This window comes from Lampris incognitus, chromosome 9, assembly GCF_029633865.1.
Source record: "Lampris incognitus isolate fLamInc1 chromosome 9, fLamInc1.hap2, whole genome shotgun sequence".
Classification (NCBI taxonomy): domain Eukaryota; kingdom Metazoa; phylum Chordata; class Actinopteri; order Lampriformes; family Lampridae; genus Lampris; species Lampris incognitus.
In genome coordinates this window covers 11,824,416-11,851,703 of record NC_079219.1, presented here as the reverse complement: position 1 = coordinate 11,851,703, position 27,288 = coordinate 11,824,416, and the positions used below count along the sequence as shown (strand labels likewise).

The 27,288-nt window shown below is 41.9% G+C and overlaps 1 protein-coding gene across 1 annotated transcript; it reads left to right on the top strand.

Annotated features, from left to right (window-relative positions):
- Positions 1-1,122: 1,122 nt before the first annotated feature.
- On the top strand, positions 1,123-27,175 carry LOC130118687 (tropomyosin alpha-4 chain-like). The gene is made up of 9 exons (XM_056287129.1): positions 1,123-1,438; positions 1,603-1,792; positions 7,322-7,455; positions 16,204-16,321; positions 20,649-20,719; positions 21,002-21,077; positions 22,576-22,638; positions 23,888-23,957; positions 26,102-27,175. Exons 2-9 carry the CDS (start codon positions 1,661-1,663, stop codon positions 26,182-26,184), a joined length of 747 nt encoding a protein of 248 aa, XP_056143104.1. The 5' UTR covers positions 1,123-1,438; positions 1,603-1,660; the 3' UTR covers positions 26,185-27,175.
- Positions 27,176-27,288: the final 113 nt, after the last annotated feature.

Genomic DNA, 27,288 nt, shown 5'->3' with positions numbered 1-27,288 from the left:
CACCAACCTTATTAATCACTCTGGACTTGTTACTGTTGCCCCTGCAGAAGTTTGTCAGTCTGAATGAACCTCATTGTGAAAACTGTTTGTGTATGTTTGAGAGAGAAATATCCTGTTTCAATTTTCCTTATTTCAGGATTCCCACACATCTTGAAAAGTGGAAAATTTATAGACTAGTTTACCAGTTATGGAAAACAACTGAAAAATGATACAGTTGATCAGATGTCCTGGAAATACTGAGGTCATGAGAAATTGCTAAATTGGGGTATAAAATCTGAGATCGCATATTTTAGCCATATTTTATCCACTTACAATGCACGTCATTGTTTCAAGTTTTGTGTGTTCAGTTACATAGTCCATTTAGAGACTTGAGCTGAGGCCTCCACCAATAGTTGATACAGAGTAATGTGACCTTCCACGAGCAACAGCTGTCAAAAGAGTGGAAACCCTAACCCAGCCGTTTTGAGTAGAATTGAATCAAGTTTATAATCCAACAGCTATGTCGTTAAACTGTTTGTCTATTACTTGAAAAAGTCCCTCTATTAGAAAACCCACTACACACACTCATATTTGTTGTAATGGGTGGGGTTGCACTTGCAGCCAGGGCTGCCTCGGCTGCTGTATGGGCACACACACACACACACACCAGCCATCAACGGTCACAAGCGGGTTTAGTGGTGCCGGGTGGGTGAGACCCAATAGGGTTTTACTGAACCCCTGCACAGTCAACAGCACACACACAAACATTGGGTTTAAATCTGTATCACAAGCACCTTTCTTTAACGCTTTAGACCGCCGAGGCTTCAACCACACCTCTGAGACCTTTGACAACAGTCATGTCAGTTTTTCCCCCAAGTCAGACTGAAACTGAAAAAGCTTGTTTTATTAATTATTTTGAGAAGTTTCAAGAATCCCTCAAGAAGCAAGAAATGAACCTCGACTGGTTCAACGAGAGACGGGCTAGCCGATAAAAAGTCGTATCAATGGGAGATTAAAATATACATTCAACACATACTTAACAAAGACCTAACCTTAAGAATACACGCACTGCAGCCTCTGGTACGCCGACACACGAGGACAAGAGGCCCCAGGAGACATGCGCGAGTTCCTGAAGAGGGTGGAGCAAACCGGAAGTTGACTGAAATGAGGAAGAGGGGTGCAAAGATCCGCCGAGTAAAACGTCAGGCTTTCATCTAAATCACTTTTCATCTCAAATCGGTGTCAGTCGGTCTCTTTCGTCGCCGATAGAAAACAGGTATATTCGTCTTTGTGACTCACTGTAGAAGGAAACCCGCTCATTTAAAAGCGTACGGTTAGTTTGTCCGTTAGCCACGAGAAGCTAACGGAAGCTAACAGTAAAACTTGTCCGAATTCACGCTGTGGAGGAAACTCGGGATTAAAATCCAGGAGGGTTCATCCTGTTAACCGGCAGCAGCAGGTAAGTAGAAAGCTTTCTTTAATCAAACCACCTAAATCCCCGGTGTTAGCGAGGGTGTGCGGCGGTCCTTGAGAAACGGGCGCCACTGACAGGGCGTTGTTTCTGAATAGGAAGAGCAGTAACATCGATGTTCACTAAACTGCAGCGCTCCTTCTACCTTCCAGTTTGAAGAGCAGAACCCTTCCAAGTTTCAGCCCACCGACGCCTCTACAAAAAAAAAATATGGCCGGAGTCAACAGTATTGAAGCTGTGAAGCGAAAAATCAAAGTTCTGCAGCAGCAGGCGGACGAAGCCGAGGAGAGGGCGGAGGTGCTCCAGAGACAGGTGGAGCAGGAGAAACGGACCAGAGAACAGGTACAGGTTCCCTTTTTGTTAATTAATGTACCTGTCGTAATGAAGTCGGCAACACGTTATTTGCTACATGATACAAAGTTTCCCAACGCTTTTCTCTTCTCTCTTACTTTGGTCTGTAACTGCAGTGTGCTTTTGTGGAGGCTCCATGTTCCAAAGCCGTGTTTGAATGCGTGGAATAGTTTGTTGTGAAACTCGCTTGCAGTCTTCCACGTTTAGGAATGCCAGCCGTTTGCTCTGGGCAAGGCTGTCAACACATCGGCAGAATCCTGCGCTCTCACAAGGTGTTGAATGGGTTGTGCAGTTTAATTCTCCTTTACGACTGACCGTGTGGCCTGTATGTTAAATTTTATGTAATTCAGTACCCCAGGCTACCTTTCCCATCCAGATATACGATCTAGCCCTATCAGTGTGTCCATGTGTTAGTAGCTCTTTTAGTCTTTGATAAGAACCCTGTAGGACACGCGTGTTGGAACTGATAGCTCAAATATAGAAACTCTTTACTCAAGGCAAATGACTCAGCCTCTCGCAACAACCCAGTCGATACCAGCCTAGCCTTTCCTGAATATTTGGTTTGGATATCATAGTAGTATTCTATCTGCTTGGATTGTGAGTTGGATGGTAGTGTGGCTAGATGGTTGGAAGTCTGTTTAAATGGTATTGTGGTTAGATGGATGATAGTCTAGTTCAACGGTAATGTGGTCAAATGTATTGTTGTCTAGTTGCATGGTGGTGTGATTAGGTGGTGTGTAGTCTGGCTTAACGGATGTGAGATACTTGTACAGTGTGCTGACCAAATGTGGTCAGACATATCCCGCCCTTTCCTCTCCGAGCTCATTGTTACAGAACATTTCCCAAGTAACACTAGAAACTTTTCAGCTTGGATAACTACAACAACAAAAATGATTATGCTTTCTTCAAGACATGTTTGACTCATTCTGTCAGCAAAATCAAAGATTTGCAAAGAATATGTATTAAAAACTTTGTTTTAAACAGTAATGTCCTTCAACTGTAAGGAGTTGATTTAGCAACTATTGCAACACTAGCTTTAATTGGCCCAAACATTAATTGTAACTCTACAGTATATTCTTGTTTTACAATACGATTTAGTAGATTTCGGTTTGTTTCTCTTGTCTTTTTAATTAAAATATATTTTAATCAATTTATTTTATCCATATAATATACTCAGTTTCTCCTATCTATTTTTCCCCTGTAAAATCGTTGATTAACCTTTGAATCACAGATAATATTTTATACATTCCTGATCATTTTCTCTGGAACATTCAGCCATAGCTTATGTAACGACACAGTAATATCCTGAAAAGTAGAAATATGTGCTATACTCGCGCACAAAGTTTGCCTGCAAGCACTCAGCGTGTGCCCCCCCCCCCCTGGTTGTATGGAAGGTTTGTCCCTAATTTGTTCCTCTTTTTTTTTTTCCCTCCCAGAAATATGACGTGAATACACACTCACTGGTTTATATCACTCCTTGTTTTTCTCCTAGACATTGGCTGTGACAATGTAGGGGAAGGGATATGGCTACACACTGGTTTATGTTTTGGCTTGCCTTCAGATGCCACATTTTTTTCTAAATCCCATTTAGAATGCTGGTGCCAATGATGTCTGTAATGCACTACCATTGCATGCAAGCTAATGATTGGATTCCTCCTTAAAGCATTGGTTCTCAGCCTGGGGGTCGGGACCCCCAAGGGGTTGTGAGATAATTTCCGGGGGTCGCCAGATGGTTGTGGAGAAAACAAGCACGAAGCCGTCCAGACCCACAGTGCACCTGATGTGAAAAATACGTTTACTGTCTCTTTAATTGCTGTGCAGTCACAGTATAAAAGGCAGTGTGCTCTGTGCTGGCCCTTGGTATACTTCAAGACTTCTTTGAGAGAGCAATACAGTACTAAACGTCTGTACATTTAGCAAACAATAATAATTCTTCATATCAGGATCAGCACGAAAAAACATTGCAGGCATTGAATGTTACAGAAATTAAACATAAATCATTGTTGCCTTTAAAAATGCATTCAATTTATTGTGATTTATATATGATGCACCTGAAGACATACATCAGCAATAACAGCTTCTGTGCAAATAATAGGGATATATTTGAAATGTCAGCTTCTTAAGAGGACCCTGGGATCCAATGATCTCGGTGGCTATTGTGTGTGGAGGAATGGTTGTCAAGAAAATCGAAGGACCTTGAGGACAACAGCAGACTAATGGCAGGTGCATACCAGAACAACAAGGTTAATATATATACAGTGCATCCGGAAAGTAGTCACACCCCTTCACTTCCCCACATTTTGTTATATTACAGCCTTATTCCAAAATGGATTAAATTCCTTTTTTTCTCATCAATCTACACACAATACCCCATAATGACAAAGTGAAAAAGTATTTGTAGAAATTTTTGCAAATTTATTAAAAATCAAAAACTGAAATATTTAATGTACATAAGTATTCACACCCTTTGCTATGACACTCAAAATTGAGCTCAGGTTCATCCTGTTTCCACTGATCATCCTTGAGATGTTTCTGCATCTTGATTGGAGTCCACCTGTAGTAAATTCAATTGATCGGACATGATTTGGAAAGGCACACACCTGTCTATATAAGGTCCCGCTGTTGACAGTGCATGTCAGAGCAGAAACCAAGCCATGAAGTCAAAGGAATTGTCTGTGGACCTCCGAGACAGGATTGTATCGAGGCACAGATCTGGGGAAGGGTAAAAAAAAATTTCTACTGCTTGGAAGGTCCCGAAGAGCACAGTGGTCTCCCATCATTCGTAAATGGAAGAAGTTTGGATCCACCAGGACTCTTCCTAGAGTTGGCCGCCCAGCCAAACTGAGCAATCGGGGGAGAAGGGCCTTGGTCAGGGAGGTGACCAAGAACCCGATGGTCACTCTGACAGAGCTCCAGCGTTCTTCTGTGGAGATGGGAGAACCTTCCAGAAGGACAACCATCTCTGCAGCACTCCACCAATCAGGCCTTTATGGTAGAGTGACCAGACGGAAACCTCTGCTCAGTAAAGGGCACATGACAGCCCACTTGGAGTTTGCCAGAAAGCATCTAAAGGACTCTCAGACCATGAGAAACAAGATTCTCTGGTCTGATGAAACCAAGATTGAACTCCTTGGCCTGAATGCCAAACGTCACGTCTGGAGGAAACCAGGCAGCTCTCATGACCTTGCCAATACCATCCCTACAGTGAAGCATGGTGGTGGCAGCATCATGCTGTGGGGATGTTTTTCAGCGGCAGGAACTGGGAGACTAGTCAGGATCGAGGGAGAGATGAATGGAGCAAAGTACAGAGAGATCCTTGATGAAAACCTGCTCCAGAGCGCTCAGGACCTCAGACTGGGGCGAAGGTTTACCTTTCAACACAACAATGACCCTAAGCACACAGCCATGACAATGAAGGAGTGGCTTCGGGACAAGTCTGTGAATGTCCCTGAGTGGCCCAGCCAGAGCCCAGACTTGAACCCCATTGAACATCTCTGGAAAGACCTGAAAATAGCTGTGCAGCGACACTCCCCATCTAACCTTACAGAGCTCGAGAGGATCTGCAGGGAAGAATGGGAGAAATACCCCAAATATAGGTGTGCCAAGCTTGTAGCTTCATACCCAAGAAGACTTGAGGCTGTAATCGCTGCCAAGGGTGCCTCAACCAGTTACTGAGTAAAGGGTGTGAATACTTATGTACATGCAATATTTCAGTTTTTTATTTTTAATAAATTTGCAAAAATTTCTACAAAACCTTTTTCGCTTTGTCATTAGGGGTATTGTATGTAGATTGATGAGAAAAAAAAGTAATTTAATCCATTTTGGAATAAGGCTGTAACATAACAAAATGTGGGGAAAGTGAAGGGGTGTGAATACTTTACGGATGCACTGTATAGTCAATTTTTGAGTTGGACTGAAAATAGACCTTTCCTATGTGGATTTTGCACCCATTTTGTACCGATATGACTATACAAAGGTACTCAGAAGAGTACTTTCTTGAACAAATAACTTTTATAAAGAATACACCGATCAGCCAAAACATAATTAAAGGAATTGAATGAAATTAAATGACTGAGAAAATTATTAAAAATAAGAAAATTATGTTAGTTATGAATAAATGACTTAGATACTCATTTGCAGAGGGAGGAAACACAAGCAGCGGCAAAAAAAAAATCTCACCCCTTCCCCGCGCTACGACATTGCTTATAATATATCGACGATTTTTCGCGCTCCATCCACTATCAATCAGTTAATCAAGTTGCATTTTATATAGAACTTTTCTAGCTGCAACAGCCACTCAAAGTGCTTTACATTTCTGGTCAAATCTGAATTTCAGACGCCTGTTATAATAGACTTATAATCCATTAGACTTGCTCGCTCACTGTATGTTAGGAAGATGTGTAATATGAACTTGCACTTTCCAAAAAGAAAAGGTTTCCTATGCGACGATTTTGGTCTGACACTAACCCTGTCTTTATTTTCATAATATAATAAAGCTGGGTAAACCATCTATGTTCGCGGATGCGCAGCTCATATCTACAATTGACTCAGATGGGGCAGCAATAAGAATATGCAATACTTCGTGTTTTGACTGCAAAATAGAGGAAGTTATTCTATAACTTTGGCATTTTTTGGATGATCAAAATTCTTTTATTAAAGTCTAATCATGTTGCTGCCTGATCTGAGTCAACCCCAGACGTGAGTCATGCATGCGCACGGTTTACTCAGATCGGGTAGCGACAGAGCGCAGCATTGGTCGAGCGAACTAGAGAGTGAATGAAGAGAGGGAACGGCGAGAACGAAGGTTTTTAATCACAGCAACCACGAGAGGTTCTTCATCATACAGTCATAACTGTGCACAAAAGATTCAGGCTGAGAGATCCAGCAGATTGTGAGATTAGCTGTGGACATGCACGCACGCACGCACGTACGTGACCAAATGCATAAACCCCTCCAGGCTGTCCCGCCTGGCAGGATAATTAGTAGTGTAACCTTAGCTAAAGTTAGCCTGTGTCTTTCTAACTGCCATAGCATGTAGAGAAAACAAATTATAGTCTTTTTTTATATTTAGCCAGAACAACTTTGCTGCATGTTGCACAATATGCAAGTTATGTGTTCTGAATATACTTGAGTCTTATAGCTACCAACATAGCATCGTTTCTGCTTTCTTTCATAGAATTCGAAGCTGCTACCAAAGTCAGAGAACAACATCACAATAAGTAGAAAAGGAGGTGCTTTATCTGGGCCACGCTTGTAAAATAGCCACCATGTCTTCATCTTCTAATGTAATACCAGAGAATGTCTCTTGCTGCTTTCAGACACGATGCGATTTGAGCTGCGATCGCCACTGGGTTCAGTGTACATCTGACTAGGTGTTCAGGGAAGTCGTGCAAGACAAGGCGGAGTTTTTCAAACTTCTAGCAGGACTTTTTAAAACTTCTAGCTTAATTAGCTGTCTGTGTGCTACTTAAGTTTCCTTGGTTACTAACTCTCTCTCTATCTATATATTACTGATCTCAGGCTGAGACAGAGGTTGCGTCTCTGGGTCGGCGTGTCCAGCTGGTGGAGGAGGAGTTGGACCGAGCCCAAGAGAGACTGGCCACTGCCCTGCACAAACTGGAGGAAGCTGAGAAGTCTGCTGACGAGAGTGAGAGGTAAGACAGTCTGTATGTCTCATATAGTGTTAATCAGGGTTTGTTCATCCACATAGGGTTAGGCGAATAGTTTTTGCACTGTAATTACACATGATACATGTGGATAGACACCCTGGACAAGCAGGGTCTCCCCGCCTGCCACCCAATGACTGCTGGAATAGGCTCCAGCATCCCTGCGACCCTGAGAGTAGGATAAGCGGTTCAGATAATGGATGGATGGATGGAGGCATGCAGGTTTCAAAATCAGATATGTGGGTCAAGTCAATTAGTTGTCACTTTTTTTACTTTTTATTAAAAAAAATAATGTTACTGTCGAGTGGAGGTGAGGATGGAACCTATGACCTTTTGGACAAGAAATGAGGGGAAAAAATAGGGCACATTTGTGGGGTTTCCATCCAGCCAATTTTTTTTCCTGAAATTTGACATGTCGTATAGAGAGGCGAAATCCCTCCTCTTCCAGTGTCCCTCATGGGACCTTATTTCAGAAAAACTATGTACGGTAGTCAACGGCGAGCGACAAATAATTTTTTGATCCTGTTTGAATTGTGCCATGAATTACAAATATGATATTTGTCAATTTAAAAGATAATTTTGCAAGTCAAGAAAGTTGCAGTTTGTCATAAAACTATTGAAGTATAAAGCTGTTTTGTGAAACCGCTCAGTGAACTCCACCTCTCGTCTCGCTTGATATATACGTCACGTAACTTAGCTATGTTCCACACACACATGTATTTTACCTGATGTGTTTAATCCAGTGAGTCCTGGTCCTTTTATCAGCTGGGAAGCGAAAAAACAAGCAAGACCCATTGCTTGTGTGACTACAACCTTGTATGAAACACACAGACATAACTTCAGCGGCTCTGGGTAGCTTGTGGAGCGAGTGGGCGAGAGAAAGTTATGACGTGTGTAGTTATGGGTGTGTAGTCTTTCTAATTAGGAATTTTCACAGTCTTATAGTTCAGTTTTATGACAGACTCTTGACTTGGAAAATTATCTTTTAAATTGACAAATCATATGTCGAATTTGTGGCACAATTCAAACAGGATCAAAAAATTATTAGTTACTCAGCCATTGGCTACCATACATACTTTTTCCGAAATAAGACCGCATGATGGACTTCGCCTATCTTTGGCAATGGGCTGAATGGAAATACCAAAAATAAATAGATAAATAAATATTGCAAAGCCTAGGTCAAAACCTTGTTTATGGCTGGACCATGTATGGTCAATGTTTGAAATTGTGGCCAGTAGTGTCTATAATGTGAATTCCTGGATATTAAATGTTCATCTGCAATTTTCTGTATTACGGGAGAGAGTGAAGACAGAGCCAAGGATCAAATGGGGAAAGTATTAGTGCAAGTGGGGAACAGGTTGGGGAGAACCTTGAGAGAAGGAGGTGTGCACTGGAGAGGAGAGGAATGAAAGTCAATAGAAGCAAGACAGAATACATATGCGTGAACGAGAGGGAGGACAGCGGAATGGTAAGGTTGACAGGAGTAGTGGTGGCAAAGATAGATGAGTTTTAATACTTAGGGTCAACTGTTCAAAGTAATGGAGCGCAGAAAAAAGGGGGAGAAGAGAGTGCAGGCAGGGTGGAGTGGGTGGAGAAGTGTCAGGAGTGATTTGCAACAGAAGGGTACCAGCAAGAGTTAAAGGGAAGGTTTACAAGATGGTAGTGAAACCAGCTATGTTGTATGGTTTGAAGATGGTGGCACTGATGAAAAGACAGGAGGCGGAGCTGGAGGCGGCAGAGTTGAAAATGCTAAGATTTTCATTGGGAGTGTCAAAGATGGACGGGGTTAGGAATGAGTATATTAGAGAGACCGCTCAGGTTGGACAGTTTGGAGACAAATCAAGAGAAGCGAGATTGAGATGGTTTGGACATGTGTGGAGGAGAGATGCTGGGTATACTATTTGGAGAAGGATGCTGAAGATGGAGCTGCCAGGCAAGAGGAAAAGAGGAAGGCCAAAGACAAGGTTTATGGATGTGGTGGGGGAAGACGTGCAGGTGGTTGGCGGAAAAGAGGAAGATGCAAAGGACAGGAAGAGATGTAAACGGATGAGCTGCTTTGGCGACCCCTAACAGGAGCAGCCAAAAGAAAGAGAAGAAGAACTGCAATTTTCTGTAGTGGCCCCAGTAATATTTGTTTTTGAAGTGTACTGAAGTTGCATATCACATGACATGGTTAATCAACATTTGAGAAAAATAAAGGCTATAAATGTAGTTGCAAGAACAATACTTTCCACTCATATCTTGGGATGTTTGATTTGAATGAGAACTTAATTTAATTTTAATTATCCATCCATCCATTATCCAAACTGCTTATCCTTACTCAGGGTCATGGGGATGCTGGAGCCTATACCAGCAGTCACTGGGCGGCAGGCGGGGAGACGCCCTGGACAGGCCGCCAGGCCATCACAGGGCCGACATACACACACACACACACACACACACATTTACACCCAGGGACAATTTAGTATGGCTGATTCACCTGACTTACATGTCTTTGGACTGTGGGAGGAAACCAGAGCACCCAGAGGAAATCCACACAGACACAAGGAAACATGCAGACTTTACTAATTTTAAATATACTTATTTTAATTATTTGTAAACGTCATGCACGTTCATCTGTGTTTTTTTTTTTAATCTGTGGATGTCTCTTGTTTTTCTAAGACTTACTCTGTATTGACAGGTAAACTAACAAAGAATGGATTGTGTCACTGCTAGCACCATGATTTGCGCATCACATGAAACCGCTGTCTGCCCCATCTCAAGGTCCAATTCACAAAAGATAGTGCGCTAATGATATTAACGCGCAAACATGCCTATAAGGTTTTGCGGCTGAGTGCAGTTTGCCTTTGTCTTGCATCTGATTGCAATTATCCATGAGGCAAAGTATTAAATGGTAGCGCGCCAAGAACACAATAGGCAGGCTCAATGTCATCCTTGATGTCATCAAGTATAGCAAGAATTGTGTGACCTGGCAACCTGTATTTGCGAATGATTTCAGTCTCATTAAAATCAATAAGTGATATTCTCCTGTGAAATATCCCCTCATGAGCATGCCTGGCATGACGATGCCTTGGCCTGGCTACCATCGCTGCTACCACCAACTCAGAAGACAGCAATAATTTCCACTCTAACTGCTTGTGGCTATTAGCGCTGGTGTTTTGCAATGAGGCTCATTTGCATAGAAGGGGACGAATTTTTCGCCACCAAATGTATACATATAATGTAAATACATGCAGATAACAGCAGAGAACCAAGCTGCTATTTGCTTGGCAGCGCAGATGGGGGTACACTTCACCCTTTATGGGTGTTTTTTTTTTTAGTATTATTATCATTTTCAAATTTTAGATTTAACAAGATATAGAAAATAAACACAAACTCACACAAACATGGCTCCAAATCCCCTCCCTGTGCCACCCACATAAGAGGACCTTACTTAAAAGGAGTAGGTAGTCAATTAAAATTTAAAAAGAAAGAAAAGACAAATTAAATTAGTACGTAAATAAAACAAAAAATACCAAGAGGCAATATATATATAATCCTGGCTTATTCAGACGGCTAATGGTGTAACAATTCTGATAACATTTTTATATCAAATCTTAATATAGGCATCGGCAGGGTGTCCATACAGGCCAAATAGGGTTGCCAAATCTTTAGAAAGGTGTTTTATTCATTTTTGAGAGTATATTTGGTCTTTTCGAGTGGATTGTAGCTATTAATTTCCAGAAAACATTTAGCTGTGAGGAGATAGGAATCAGACTTCCATGTCATTACTATACACTTCCTGGCAATGAATAAAGCTATTTCTAAATACCTTTTTGGAAAGTTTCGTAAATGTGCACCAACGGTTATAAGATTGCCCAATAGGCAAATTTGTGGATGCAATGGGAAGATAAATCCTGTTTTTTGTCATAATGTCACAGAAGTCATGCCAGAAGGTATTGAATTTTGTACACAACTAGGTGCAATGCAGAAACGAGCCCTTGATACCACATCTAAAACACATAATTGATAACTCAGGTTTATATTTACGCAATTTCTGTGGTGTGGAATAGAGATGGTGAAGAAATGTACAATGTATCAATCTATATATCTAGCATTAATAGTAGCTGACAAACTCTCTTGGCACAATTCTTACCAAAGCTCTGCATCAATTGTTACATCTAAGTCGGACTTCCACCTCTCGCTAAATTTGTGCAACCGTGGCTTTGAAGCTCTATCCATCAACAGAAAATACATTTTTGAAATGAACCCAAGTACATTTCCCTCATGAAGCAGCTTGTCTATATCACTGAGCACAGGTCAAATCATTTTAGATCCTAAAGTGGTTTTAAGAAAGACTCTTACAGGCCTCAAACTATTTTGATATGTATCAAAACAAGGTTATCAGTCCTAGTGGTTATGATCCTTGGGGTCCATTTATAAATGAAATCACCAGTCACTTTCTCTTTAAAAATATACAATCTGATTAAAACCCAGGGTGGAACATTGTGCTTCTCAAAAAGAAAAGAAACAAATCGCATTTGAGGAGCCAAATGATACTTTTTAAAACTAGGTGGTCGAAGACCACCTAGTTTATAGTCCCGTGTAAGGATTTCCATAGAGATCCTTGGAGTCTTACCATTTCATATGAATTGTCTAGTATGTCTATTAAGGGTTTTAAGGAAATTCTGTGGCACTGGGACTGCTAAGGACTGGAAAAGATACTGTAAACTTAGTAATAAATTCATTTTAACACTGTATTTGGCCAATCAAGGTAATAGGTAAATTAATCCTTTTATGTAAATCCAATATTATTTCTTTAACCAATGTGGGGTTAAACCCCCACCCAACCAAAATATGCCTGCTCTGCCCCTATCCATCTCTGTAGACAACACCAGGCCCGAAAAGTGGAATAGTTCCCATATCTTGGGAGCCTTCTCTCCTCAAAAGCCAACATTGACTTTGAAATACACCATCGTCTTAGTTGTGCCAGCCAGGCCTTCTCAAGATTGAGTAAAAGGGTTTTTTTAAACCGTGACCTTGTAGCCAGAACAAAAATTTGGTTGTACAAAGCGGCAGTGCTGTCCCCACCCTACTGTATGGGTCAGAAAGCTGGATCCCATATAGCAGGCACCTTAAGGCACTCGAAGCATACCAACAGCGATGCCTCAGAAAGATACTTAAGATCAGCTGGGAGGATAAGCGCACCCACTTCAGCATCCTCAAGGAGGCCAACCTGCCTACTATAACTGCCATCATCCCACAACATCCGCTGAGATGGACTGGCCATATCCTCCTCATATCTGATTCTTGCCTCCCTAAACAAGTCCTTTATGCTCAGCTCATGACAGGACGCTGTTCTCCACGAGGGCCAAAAAAGCAATATAAAGATAACATCAAGGCCCACATCAAAAGGTTTGGCGTCAACCTTAACACCTGAGAATAAGCAGCAAAAAACAGGGAGGCCTGGAGACCGGCTGTCTGTGAGGGTGCTGGGCGCTACAACCATGACCTCCACCATGGTGCTGAAAACAAGCGCAGACTCAGAAAAGAGGATTACCAGAAAGACCCAAACCTCATCTTCAACCACTTCTTCACACCCTTGCCCACATTGCCCCAAAATATGTGGCTCCAGGATCAGCCTCTATGTCCACCTGAAGACGCACAAGGACCTAGAAGGAGGACAGTCATACTTGACCCTGAGTGTCCGCCGATGATGATGCTGTTGCAATGCTCACCTCGCTTGGCTGGTAGAGCATGTATATTGGAAGGGTCATTTTCCTACCAGCCATAATTTCAAAGGGGGGAGACTCCTGTTGCTTCATATGGGGTTGCTCTGATGGCCATCAAGACCATGGGCAACTTGACATTCCAATCTTTATAGTTGGATGCCACATACTTTTTCAGTATGCTGGCCACTGGTCAACTGGCTCATTCTACCTGGCTGGAGGCCAGAGGGTGGTGGCTGATGTGGAAGCTGGCTTTCACCCCCAGTAGCTGCCAAAGTTGACGTCAGCAGTAAAGTGCGTCCCTCTATCTTAGTTGACGTGACTAGGACTAGGCAGGCCAAATCGTGAGATGTGATTCATCAGTAGGTAGGCGGTGGTCTGGGCTGTGTCATTCAAGGACGGCAAGCACTCCACCCATTTGGTGAATGTGCAAGTGACCATGAGGAAGTACTTGTTACTGCTGGCTGGTTTGGTGAGAGATCGTACCTAGTCAGTTTGGAGGTCTGACCAGGGGAAGGAAATGCCCCTTCATTGCAAGGGGGCTCTGTGAAGTGGGTTTGACGGTTAAAACTGGCAGCTGACCAAGCAGCCTTTGATGTAATCTACTACATTTTTCTGCATGTGCAGCCAATAGGCAACCTGCTGGAGTGCATTGTGTGTTATTTTGACTCCTTTGTGGCCTGTGCATGGAGAGTCATGGGCATGCATTAACACAAAATGCTCTAAAGTTTGTAAGTGGGATGATTTCACTTTTTTCACAGTTCGCTTTATATTTTGAGACGGCGTCAAAAGCATCTAAGAGAGTGTGTAATTTAATAAAGGAATTGTATGGATTTTTAAAATAAAGGATTTTATCATCTGTTAGATTAAATTTTTGGGTCGTTAGACACTTCTTGTCTGCGCCTTGCCTGATGGCTTCTGACAGAGGCTCAATGGCTAGGATGAAGAGCCCAGGAGACAAAGGGCAACCCTGTCTGCTAGATCTACTCAGGAAAGGTAGTGGACATTTGTCCATTGGCTTGAGTTTTTTTTTTTATATAGAGGACTGACCCAATTAATAAAAGAAGGGCCAAACTCAAACTTTGTCAAGACCCTCAATGAATAAGGCCACTCAAGCCTGTCAAAAGCCGCCTGCCTCAGTGTCCAGGGTAATGGCTATGCTGGGCTTGGCCCTGGAGGTTACCAAGTGGATTATGTTAATAACCTACACAAGTTATTGGCAGAGGATCTCTTTTGAATAAAACCAGTCTGGTCTCAATTTATCACCTTCGAAAAGTATTTACTTAGCATGTTGGGTAGAGCTTTAGAAATCATTTATCATCTCAATTCAACAGTGAGATACTAAGTCGGAAGGAACAGATTTTAACGTTTCTTTGTTGTTTTTTTTTTTGTTTTTTTTGTGGATTACTGAAATTATGGCCATGGAGAATAAATCAGGGAGGCTTTGAGTTTTGGATGCTAGATAAATTGTACCCAAGTAGAGGAATGAGTAAATCCTTAAACTCTTCACAAAATTTGGGGGGAACCATCTTCTCCCGGTGACTTATTAGGTCGTAAGGAAGTTAAGACTTTTTCAATTTCTTTTGAAGTAAATGGAAGATCAAAATTCTTCTGTTCCTCTTGGTCCAGTTTGGGCAACTCGGTAACAGTTTATCAACACAAACAGCCTAGGGTATCACTAATTGTTTCCTGAATAGTAATGGGAATATTTCTATTTATTAAAATAGTAACTCCTCTCACCTTAGTGTTGAAGGATGAAAAAAAGATTCTCTCCTTGATTTCTTAAGCTCATGCATGGTAAGGTGACTTTCTTGGATGAAAGTTGCCTTTTTTTGTTTTTACAGTTTTTTTTTAATTAAGTACGTTGGCACCCTTTTCCTTTTAGCTGGCCCATTTAGACCATTGACATTAAAGCTGACAAATTTCACTACCTTGTTCATCTAGGAAATAAACAACCTCCCTGTTCCCTTAGTGCCGACCCCCTGAACATTCGGCACCCTACATTTTGCACTTGTTCTCGGTGTCCTGCAGGTGACTGGTAGATTACCGCTTGGTCAGCTGTGCAAACTAATGACATTATGCATTTTGGAGTCGCCTGTATACTGTCACAAAGAATACATTCATGCAGTTGTTTTCAGTAAATTCTAAAGTTTTTCAAATCCACCAGTCTGTGCTTCATTAAAGTAGTCAAATCCAACTTTGTTGAGTACACATAATTTTCTAGAAAAGAAACTCTGGAGATACAAAACACGGTACCATATACTTGTATGACATACAGTATATTCAGCATACCTCGCCTTAGTGTTTGTTTGTCCAGTCCTCTGTTGGCCAGGTCAATGTCTCCCAAAGCATTCCTTATTTACATACGTTGCAGGACTTGTGGGCTATCTGAATTTCATGTTTTATGTTATTTCCTAAGCTTTTGCTATACTAAAGCACACATTCTGTACCCATTCACTCATTTGTGACACATCGTTCCTGATCATGCTAAATGAAGAAAATAAGAATTGTAACCTCCGAGATGAGTTTTACGTAATGCAGTGTAGGCTCGCCTTTCAATTTTGCCATCTTATGAGCATCATCAGCTGATGCTGAAATTCATCAAAATTATAAATATTTGGTGATATCTGCAGGGGCTGATCATTGGTCAGCCTTTACTATGCACAACTATTACCATCGGCCTCCATGAAATTAGTCTCGTGGCGACAAAGAGCACACTTGATAAGGAGTCAAATCCATGTGATGATTTTCATGGAGGATTACCAGCTCAAAATGCTTAATTTTTGAGGTTATTGAAAATGTATAGAAATTCACAATAAACCACTCTAATAAATTTCATAATTTATTTACATTATAAAGATAAGCATCAGCAGGCAAATAGATAGCCAGATGTTTCAGCTTGCTACCTTGTTCAGTGGCTGTGTCGGGTAGAAATTCAAATAAATATTTAGGTGCACCCCCCACTTCTCTAAACCTTTCTCTCTGGGGAATAAAGAGGATACAGAACATATGTGTCTATTTCTGTCAGGGGAATGAAGGTGATAGAGAATCGAGCTCTGAAGGATGAGGAGAAAATGGAGTTGCAGGAGGTGCAGCTGAAGGAAGCCAAGCACATCGCAGAGGAGGCAGACCGCAAATATGAAGAGGTACACACACACACACACACAGACACACACACACACACGCACACACATATGTGTATATATATATATATGTGTGTGTGTGTATAGACCGTTTTTCCCCCCTGAAACCATCAATGGTGTTGTTATAAGTGCTCAACTAATGAGGAGCGGAATATCAATACAGGTTCAGGAAAAAAAGTTTTAATACTTCACTGGGTCCATGGTGGTCTCATAAGTGCTCAACAGGGTAAGGAGCAGACATAGCGTTTTTTTGGTTTTTTTTTCCAAAACTGTCAATGGTGTTATAAGTGCTCAACTAATGAGGAGCGGAATACCAATATTAAAACTTTTTCCCCTGTGTCTGTATTGAGATACATACGTATATATATGTATATACACTACCGTTCAAAAGTTTGGGATCACCCAAACAATTTCGTGTTTTCCATGAAAAGTCACACTTATTCACCACCATATGTTGTGAAATGAATAGAAAATAGAGTCAAGACATTGACAAGGTTAGAAATAATGATTTTTATTTGAAATAAGATTTTTTTTACATCAAACTTTGCTTTCGTCAAAGAATCCTCCATTTGCAGCAATTACAGCATTGCAGACCTTTGGCATTCTAGCTGTTAATTTGTTGAGGTAATCTGGAGAAATTGCACCCCACGCTTCCAGAAGCAGCTCCCACAAGTTGGATTGGTTGGATGGGCACTTCTTTGAGCAGATTGAGTTTCTGGAGCATCACATTTGTGGGGTCAATTAAACGCTCAAAATGGCCAGAAAAAGAGAACTTTCATCTGAAACTCGACAGTCTATTCTTGTTCTTAGAAATGAAGGCTATTCCATGCGAGAAATTGCTAAGAAATTGAAGATTTCCTACACCGGTGTGTACTACTCCCTTCAGAGGACAGCACAAACAGGCTCTAACAGGTACTATTTAATGAAGATGCCAGTTGGGGACCTGTGAGGCGTCTGTTTCTCAAACTAGAGACTCTAATGTACTTATCTTCTTGCTCAGTTGTGCAACGCGGCCTCCCACTTCTTTTTCTACTCTGGTTAGAGCCTGTTTGTGCTGTCCTCTGAAGGGAGTAGTACACACCGGTGTAGGAAATCTTCAATTTCTTAGCAATTTCTCGCATGGAATAGCCTTCATTTCTAAGAACAACAATAGACTGTCGAGTTTCAGATGAAAGTTCTCTTTTTCTGGCCATTTTGAGCGTTTAATTGACCCCACAAATGTGATGCTCCAGAAACTCAATCTGCTCAAAGAAGTGCCCATCCAACCAATCCAACTTGTGGGAGCTGCTTCTGGAAGCGTGGGGTGCAATTTCTCCAGATTACCTCAACAAATTAACAGCTAGAATGCCAAAGGTCTGCAATGCTGTAATTGCTGCAAATGGAGGATTCTTTGACGAAAGCAAAGTTTGATGAAAAAAAAATCTTATTTCAAATACAAATCATTATTTCTAACCTTGTCAATGTCTTGACTCTATTTTCTATTCATTTCACAACATATGGTGGTGAATAAGTGTGACTTTTCATGGAAAACACAAAATTGTTTGGGTGATCCCAAACTTTTGAACGGTAGTGTATATATACATACATTAATATGTAGTATATATATATATGTATATATATATATATATAACAGTACATTAAAGTCATTTAGCCAACGCTTTTATCCAAAGCGACTTACAATAAGTGCATTTAACGTGTGTGTGTGTGTGTTTGTGTGTATAATATACATTTAACATATACACTCACCGGCCACTTTATTAGGCACACCTGTCCAATTGCTCGTTAACGCAAATTTCTAATCAGCCAATCACATGGCAGCAACTCAATGCATTTAGGCATGTAGACATGGTCAAGACGATCTGCTGCAGTTCAAACCGAGCATCAGAATGGGGAAGAAAGGTGATTTAAGGGACTTTGAACGTGGCATGGTTGTTGGTGCCAGACGGGCTGGTCTGAGTATTTCAGAAACTGCTGATCTACTGGGATTTTCACGCACAACCATCTCTAGGGTTTACAGAGAATGGCCCGAAAAAGAGAAAATATCCAGTGAGCGGCAGTTCTGTGGGCGAAAATGCCTTGTTGATGCCAGAGGTCAGAGGAGAATGGCCAGACCGGTTCGAGCTGATAGAAAGGCAACAGTAACTCAAATAACCACTCATTACAACCGAGGTATGCAGAAGAGCATCTCTGAACGCACAACACGTCGAACCTTGAGGCAGATGGGCTACAGCAGCAGAAGACCACACCGGGTGCCACTCCTGTCAGCTAAGAACAGGAATCTGAGGCTACAATTCGCACAGGCTCACCAAAATTGGACAATAGAAGATTGGAAAAAGGTTGCCTGGTCTGATGAGTCTCGATTTCTGCTGCGACATTCGGATGGTAGGGTCAGAATTTGGCGTCAACAACATGAAAGCATGGATCCATCCTGCCTTGTATCAACGGTTCAGGCTGGTGGTGGTGGTGTAATGGTGTGGGGGATATTTTCTTGGCACACTTTGGGCCCCTTAGTACCAATTGAGCATCGTGTCAACGCCACAGCCTACCTGAGTATTGTTGCTGACCATGTCCATCCCTTTATGACCACAGTGTTCCCATCTTCTGATGGCTACTTCCAGCGGGATAACGCGCCATGTCATAAAGCTCGAATCATCTCAGACTGGTTTCTTGAACATGACAATGAGTTCACTGTACTCAAATGGCCTCCACAGTCACCAGATCTCAATCCAATAGAGCACCTTTGGGATGTGGTGGACCGGGAGATTCGCATCATGGATGTGCAGCCGACAAATCTGCAGCAACTGCGTGATGCTGTCATGTCAATATGGACCAAACTCTCTGAGGAATGTTTCCAGTACCTTGTTGAATCTATGCCACGAAGGATTAAGGCAGTTCTGAAGGCAAAAGGGGGTCCAACCCGGTACTAGCAAGGTGTACCTAATAAAGTGGCCAGTGAGTGTATATTATACATTTAACACACACACATACGTATATATAACTTTGTTAAAAGACACTTTGGCCAGTGGGAAAAGTTACAATCGGCATTCAGCCTCAGGTCAAATGACTCTGCAATAGACACGGGTTTTTATCTGCTCCGGCTCTGATCGGCATCGATGGAAACAGGACACCCAAGTAGACCCGCTAATTTTTGCTCCTTTTCCAGCGCGAATGGGGAAGAAAGTGATTTAAGTGACTTTGAACGTGGCATGGTTGTTGGTGCCAGACGGGCTGGTCTGAGTATTTCAGAAACTGCTGATCTACTGGGATTTTCACGCACAACCATCTCTAGGGTTTACAGAGAATGGCCCGAAAAAGAGAAAATATCCAGTGAGCGGCAGTTCTGTGGGCGAAAATGCCTTGTTGATGCCAGAGGTCAGAGGAGAATGGCCAGACTGGTTCGAGCTGATAGAAAGGCAACAGTAACTCAAATAACCACTCATTACAACCGAGGTATGCAGAAGAGCATCTCTGAACGCACAACACATCGAACCTTGAGGCAGATGGGCTACAGCAGCAGAAGACCACACCGGGTGCCACTCCTGTCAGCTAAGAACAGGAAACTGAGGCTACAATTCACACAGGCTCACCAAAATTGGACAATAGAAGATTGGAAAAACGTTCCCTGGTCTGATGAGTCTCGCTTTCTGCTGCGATATTCGGATGGTAGGGTCAGAATTTGGCGTCAACAACATGAAAGCAAAGCAATCCAATAGAGCACCTTTGGGATGTGGTGGACCGGGAGATTCGCATCATGGATGTGCAGCCGACAAATCTGCTGCAACTGCATGATGCTATCATGTCAATATGGACCAAACTCTCTGAGGAATGTTTCCAATACCTTGTTGAATCTATGCCACAAAGGATTAAGGCAGTTCTGAAGGCAAAAGGGGGTCCAACCCGGTACTAGCAAGGTGTACCTAATAAAGTGGCCAGTGAGTGTATACCTTATCAGCCAGGGACATCGGCAAGACTTCATATCTTTCATACCTTCTTACGTTTTTATCGGCCAATACTGATGTCGTGCCGATATCATCGTGCATAAATATATGTATATATATGTGTGTGTGTGTATGTGTATATATATATATATATAAAAAAATCCAGTGAGTCAAGTAAATTCTTTATGAGGCAGTACAAGCCTGTTTCATGCCATAAGCAATCATCAGCTGAAACAGGCTTGTACTGTGTCATAAAGAATTTACTTGACTCACTGGATTATTTTTCTCCTTATTTGTTGAGCACTTTCCCTACTGTTGAGTTTTTATTTTAACAAAGTTATATATATATATATGGTGTGGTTCTGATGGATCTTGTTTCTGGGTTCCGTCAGGTGGCTCGTAAGCTGGTGATGATAGAGGGTGACCTGGAGCGTGCTGAAGAGAGGGCAGAAGTAGCTGAGATGTGAGTCACTAAATTAATAATCCCACATATTATCAGTCATTGTATTGTAGTTGTTGATAATTACTACTTTTTAAATATTTTGGCTGCATCACTGAATGTCATGATATGTCTTATAAAACAGAGCAAGTATTTTTAAAGTATTTCTTTGCGTTGTAAAATGCCACCTTTTTATTTATACACACTCGCATCGTTTTGTGTGTGTGTGTGTATTTGTCTCCGTGTTGTCTATATCTTGGTTCTGTTCTGTCTCTCTCTGCATGCCTGCTGTCTGGTCATAAACAGTAAGGTTCGGCAATTGGAGGACCAGCTTAGGAGTGTTGACCAATCACTGAAAAGCCTGCAGGCCTCTGAGGATAAGGTACAGGTCATTTTACCTCCCGTCAAGCCCCCCCCCCCCCCAAAGAACCCCTCCCATTGCCCCAAGCTTGATAAACCTCCTGTTCTCCTGCACCTCCTTTACCCCAACACTCCTCTTCTTTCACCACAGGCAGGCTAAATATCTACAAACTCCTGCTGGCCGTGGGTTAAAGGGCACTCCATTCTCATTGTAAATCTGTTGAGTGTGTCTCTCTCCACTCCCCACCCCACCCACACACATACATGTTGTGAACCACATTAAGTGCTGTAATCTGGAGTATAAATCGAAACATGTCACCAGTCATTTAAAATCCTAGGAGGCCAAGTTTGAGAAGGAAGGGGGGTTATTTGATTGCCTCCTGCTGGTCTCTTATATGACTAATCAGCAGGTCACTCCTCTCTGAATCTGCTGTCAGCAAAGTGAATTGAAGTAGTCTGTCCCCAGTGTTCAACTGGTTTCCATTCTACCTGAACAGAGTTGGAGCTGAGATCGAGGGACTTTTCTGTTCCCAGTATCATGGTTTGGTTAAAAAAAGACAAAAACTACTTTTCAGAAGTTATTATTCACTACCTCTTTCTCCTTTCAAACTGAACAAGCCATTTTCTGTGGCGTTAGTCCACACGTTGTTTATTCACTGCCTTGATTGGAAGTCTGACCAATGAGTGAGGCCACTACCTCAACCAATTTGCCTCTAATATACAGTTTGCATTACAACATCGGCAAGGGAAAAGAGGAAGTATCAAAGGTCTCACAAAACAGCATTTAAAGCACCGCAAATATCTTGGAAAATTCGACAAGATATAAGTCAGATTGGATTTTGTGAGGAGAGGGAGTTCGATTTGACTCAAGGCCAATAATGACCGGGCAGTTTTAGGAGAATATAGACTTCAATATGCTATTGACTAGTTTCAGTTTGATGGTAGGTCACTCATTACCTCTCGCCCATTTATTAATCTCTTTGTTAGTTTACACCCACAAATGCAGGAAGATGTTCATAGAAAATTATTGTATTTTGTCAGGAAGAGAAAAACATGATTTTTATTTTTTTAATTTCGAGAACATGGTGTTAAATAGATGTAAATTAAGATGCGGATAAGAGGAAACAAAAACGTAATTATATTTTTTCATTTTATGGGATGTTTACGGTGCGTTCAGACACAAAACAACTCCAGCAACCCATTTCCAGACTCCATTTTCTATGAGAGCTAGTGATGCAGTAGATGGGGAGCAATACAGCATTATTGGTGGAGTAACCTGTAATAAGTTGAGAAATGCTGAACTTTTAGACAATATGGGCAACAAGTCACCCAGCAACAACCAATCAGATTCAAGTATTTCACTTCTCACCTACCACATTGAAGCAACGAATTGAATTTTGGTTCCCAGTTCCAGCTATGATAAAAATGGACGAGAAGCTTGGATGCATTTGTTACATTATTTGTGTGATCATCATAATGTTCTCTGATTGGTTGCTCTGCTCTCTTCCCTCCTTCTACAGTACTCCCAAAAAGAAGACAGGTATGAGGAGGAGATCAAGAACCTCTCTGACAAACTGAAGGAGGTGAGTCTCTGACTTTGTGGACCAATAGGCTCTCTAGTGATTCAGAGCCGTACACCATCTTTTTTTTAGGGGCACAGTCAAACATTTAATGACAGTTGAACCATATTTTTGTGTACTTTAATGTTAATGAAACAGGTCGATTTTTTTTGGGGGGGGGGTTTGCAAGGGGGACGCCATCCCCCTGTTAAACAAATTGACAAAAACTCGCCCTTTGAAAAATGGCCACCCTCCTTTTCAATCTTTGTGTTACAGCAGCACCACGTAACTTTTTTTGCTTTAATGTGTCATTAAATTAAATGTGGCCACATAGTGTGATGATATGGGAGCATGACACGATCACCATTTGGATCATTTTTCTAGAAGCCTTGTTTTTGCTATGCATTTTGTCTGCCACTGGACATCAAACCTCCCAGGAAATATAGGGATCACTTTACAGCATATATTCAAGTAAAGACATTTTATTTTGCCTGCGGACATACTAGCTCCTCTTTTTCCATGATAGTCTTTTGAACCACAGCTTGTAAATAAATGCATGTATATTGTTTTTGCACGATCAAGAAAGCCTCTCAGCTTTAAATTTTCAGCATCTAAACATAACCAAATTACTCCAATTTGACATGCAGAATGTCTTTTTGGGGGGGGGGGGCTCGGTGTTCATGAAGTGTATGGTATATTATGTTCTGTGGACATTGTAGTGGATGAATATTTTCATAGAATGACATTTTTAAGTCAAAAGTACACTACATGGCCAAAAGTATGTGGATGCTTGCTTTTCAATCTCATTCCAAATCCATGGCCATTAATATGGATTTGGTCCTCCCGTTGCTGCTACAAGAGCCTCCTCTCCTCTTGGGAGGCTTTACACTAGATGTTTGAAAATTGCTTAAAGCACTTCGGGTGTCTAGATAAAGCGCTATATAAATGTACTCCATCATTCAACAACAAGAGAATCGGCAAGGTCAGGCACTGCTATTGGGCAGTCAAGCCTGGCTTGCAGTCAGCATTCCAATCCATCCCAAAAGTGTTGGATGGGGTTGAGCTTAGAGCTCTGGGCAGACCGGTGAAGTTCTTCACTGGAAAAAAAAAAAAAAGCACCTGTTTTTTTATTTTTATACACATTCACAGAAATTTTGACTCACTAATGTGAATGAAATGCTCGCACCATAGAGGCCTGCGATACAGGGCAGTAGAACAGTTGCCTCGTTTTCCTGTTTGTAACCACTGAACTTCCTGTTGTTTTGCTGTTCAGGCGGAGAACAGGGCAGAGTTTTCTGAAAGAACAGTGGCCAAACTGGAGAAGACCATTGATGAGCTGGAGGGTAGGTCTCGGTCTCTCACTGTGTCTGTCTTTCTTTGTCTCTCTCTTCTATGCATTTATCTTTATCTATCAGCCCCCCCCATCATAACTACACACACACACACACACACACACACACTTAAAACCCTCACACAACAGGATCAAGGTAGGTTGACAGGATAAACTTCGTTCAGTTTTAGCCAATCACCTGGCAATGCTTCTATGGTCCAATTCTCTCTCTCTCTTACACACACAACCATCACTTCAAGTGGATATTTATAGATTTATTTATATAGAAATGTGTACAGAGATATACAAGAAATATTGATCAGTTATGAAATAATATCTGATTAATCTTGGATCTTAGCATTAAACATGAAGGCAGGTTAAAGTCCTGTAGCCACAGACTTTACATAATGACTTGAGAGTTTTAATTGACGGTCTGACACAAACACAGGGTCACCTACAAGACCCTACAATGAACTAGTTGTTCTTAACCCCATTAAACTATTTGGAAACCCTACAGTAAACACGAGGAGGACTACAATTTGAATCTCGGCTAATTCAGTACCAAGGCACCTGGATGGTGGTTACCAGATGGTTTTATCAGATGTTCACTACATCAAGCTTGTCGTGGTTGGCCCTCCCGCTGGTATTAATTAACTCTACAACATCACTTCTGGGATTCTGATGTTGAAAACTGAACGCACATATTAATGCTCCACCATTTAACAGAAGTAGCTCTGTTTGGAACAAATTTATCACCAGTATTCAGGTGATGTTTTTAGGGGAAATAAGTTTCGACAAATACTCTTGTTGACACCAAGGTATTTAGTACGTGCACATTAATCCAGGCTAGTCCATCATCCACACAATATTTACTATACACTTTGCTTACCCTTAAAGACAGGACTTTTCTGTGAATGAGTGAAAGAAGGGTGAGAAATGATTCAGGAGACTACAGGAGGCTTCATGTCACTGTCCTCCAGTGTAAAATATCTCAGTACTCTTAAAGCTGCAATATCGCTTAAGGGAATTAACATGACAGAATACATCATTTAACATTGTGTTGCAAAAATACAAACCTTGGGTGTCCAGGTGGCGTGGCAGTCCGTTCCGTTGCTTACCAACACTGGGATCGCTGTTTCAAATCCATGTGTTACCTCCAGCTTGGTCAGGCATCCCTACAGACACAATTGGCTGTGTCTGCGGGTGGGAAGCCGGATGTGGGTATGTGTCCTGGTCCTCCTCCCCCCGAGCAGGCGCCCCAACCAACCAGAGGGGTCGGTCGAGGCGCCTGCTCGGGGGGGAGGGGGAACTGGGGGGGGAATAGCGTGATCCTCCCACACGCTATGTCCCCCTGGCGAAACTCCACACTGTCAGGTGAAAAGAAGCGGCTGGCTACTCCACATGTATCGAAGGAGGCATATGGTAGTCTGCAGCCCTCCCCGGATCGGCAGAGGGGGTGGAGCAGCGACGGGGCCAGCTCGGACGAGTGGGGTAATTGGCCAAGTACAATTGGAAGAAAAAGGGGGGAAAATAAAAAATACAAACCTCTTAAATTACAAACTTCTTTTGTATGAGAAAAATTAGAAAAGAAATAAGCATTTACCTATACATCAGTTTCCTGTATGGTTTTAATGAATAAAATAGAGCTACAAATCTTTTTTTAAATGACCTGGCTAGCTTTTGTTTTCCATCAAGCACTAAAAAAGTTGTAGCATAACGTGACTGATGGGCCCAAATTGCCTTACATTGCATCCTTTGCAGTGTTACTATTGCACATGTGTACACTGTGATGTTGACGCTGAACAATATATTGTTCAGGCCTGGTAATACTGCTTATCAATGGTATTAAAAGGTAGAGCGGCTAATATTGAAGTGGGGGGGGTCAGATCATTTACCTTTTAACCTCTACAGGTTATTACCATTATCTGCTAGTGAACTCTAGTGTACTTCTGATCCACCAGTCTGAGGCCCTGGACTTTAGCTTTCCAGTACCGAAAACCTTCAATTTAAATATATTTAATGACGACAGTCATACAAAACTGCTGCTGGTTGTCGTGATTCAGTGTCCACGGCTTTACAGGGAATGGACCTGTGACCGGTCACTAGCTCAGGTCAAAGGTCACCTCAGTGAAATTGCTTTTTCCATTTTCCCTCCAGATGCCCTTGCCACAGCCAAGGATGACAATGTCCGTCTGCACGCCACCCTCAACCAGACGCTGGAAGAACTGAACTCCTGCTGAGCCTCCCTGTTTCTCCTACTAGCTATTATGTACAACTCTGATAGCTGTCTTGCCCCTCCTCTCCCTTCTTTCTCCTTCTTTTCTGCCTCAACTCTGTCTTTTTCTCACTTCCTTTCCTTTCTCACCTCTGCTCAGTTCTGGCTCTCTGTCTCTCGGGGCTGTCTGCCAAGGTGGGGGTGGAGGGTTTGAGTGGGGGGCAAGTCAAACCTGTCTCTCTGTACACCCCCCCCACACATGCCTAAAAGAGGCGAATCACATTCCTGTTTACCGCCATTCCTTCTCAAAGTGAACAAATAATTTGAGTGTTGCTTTAACTCCCTCTTGCCTGTCTGGCCTTAAACAGTCTGAGGCGTCTGTTATTTGGGGACAGGGACAGGTGTTTGAGCTTCTGAGCTCCTCTAAACTCGCGTGTCTCCTTTAACTTTCCAGTCAGATAACAAATCAGAAGACCGACTGTTTATCTTTATTCCCCGTCTGCACTGTTTAACTTTGATGTTCAAGAATTTAACATCTCTTATCTACTGACTGTATTTCCAACGGTTTGACTCTTATATTCCTTTTGTTTCAAATTAAGAACCATTGTTTTCTTGGCTTATATATTCAGATATTTGACCAATTATAGCCCATGTCCTTTTTGTTAGCCAATGATTTTGTTCCATGTGGGGTGGGCTGTCAGGGAGGGGAGTGATCAGCCAATCCCAACGCATTCCACTGCCATAATGGGAGCCTAGGGGCCATTTAAAGCCCACAAGGAGAAGGGAAACACGCCTCTTATCAGAATAAATGAGTTGAAATTTATTATTTTTTTGCATATGAAGTGAACATTGAAACATGAAAAAGTTAGTTTAAACATCCAAATGTTTTTAACCAGAAGATTTCTCTGGAGTCAGTGTTGCCATCAATGATATTGTGATGATCTCATTGTAATTAATCATGAAAAATCACGAGAATTTTTTAAATAAAAGGACAATGATTGGTATTAACATTCCAATATGGACTGTGTGATGTTTCATTTTGCCCATTTTGCTGACTTAATTCCATATTTTGGAAGGATCGTTTTGAAGCCCTTTGCTGTACACCTTGGTTTCAATGAGGAATGCCATT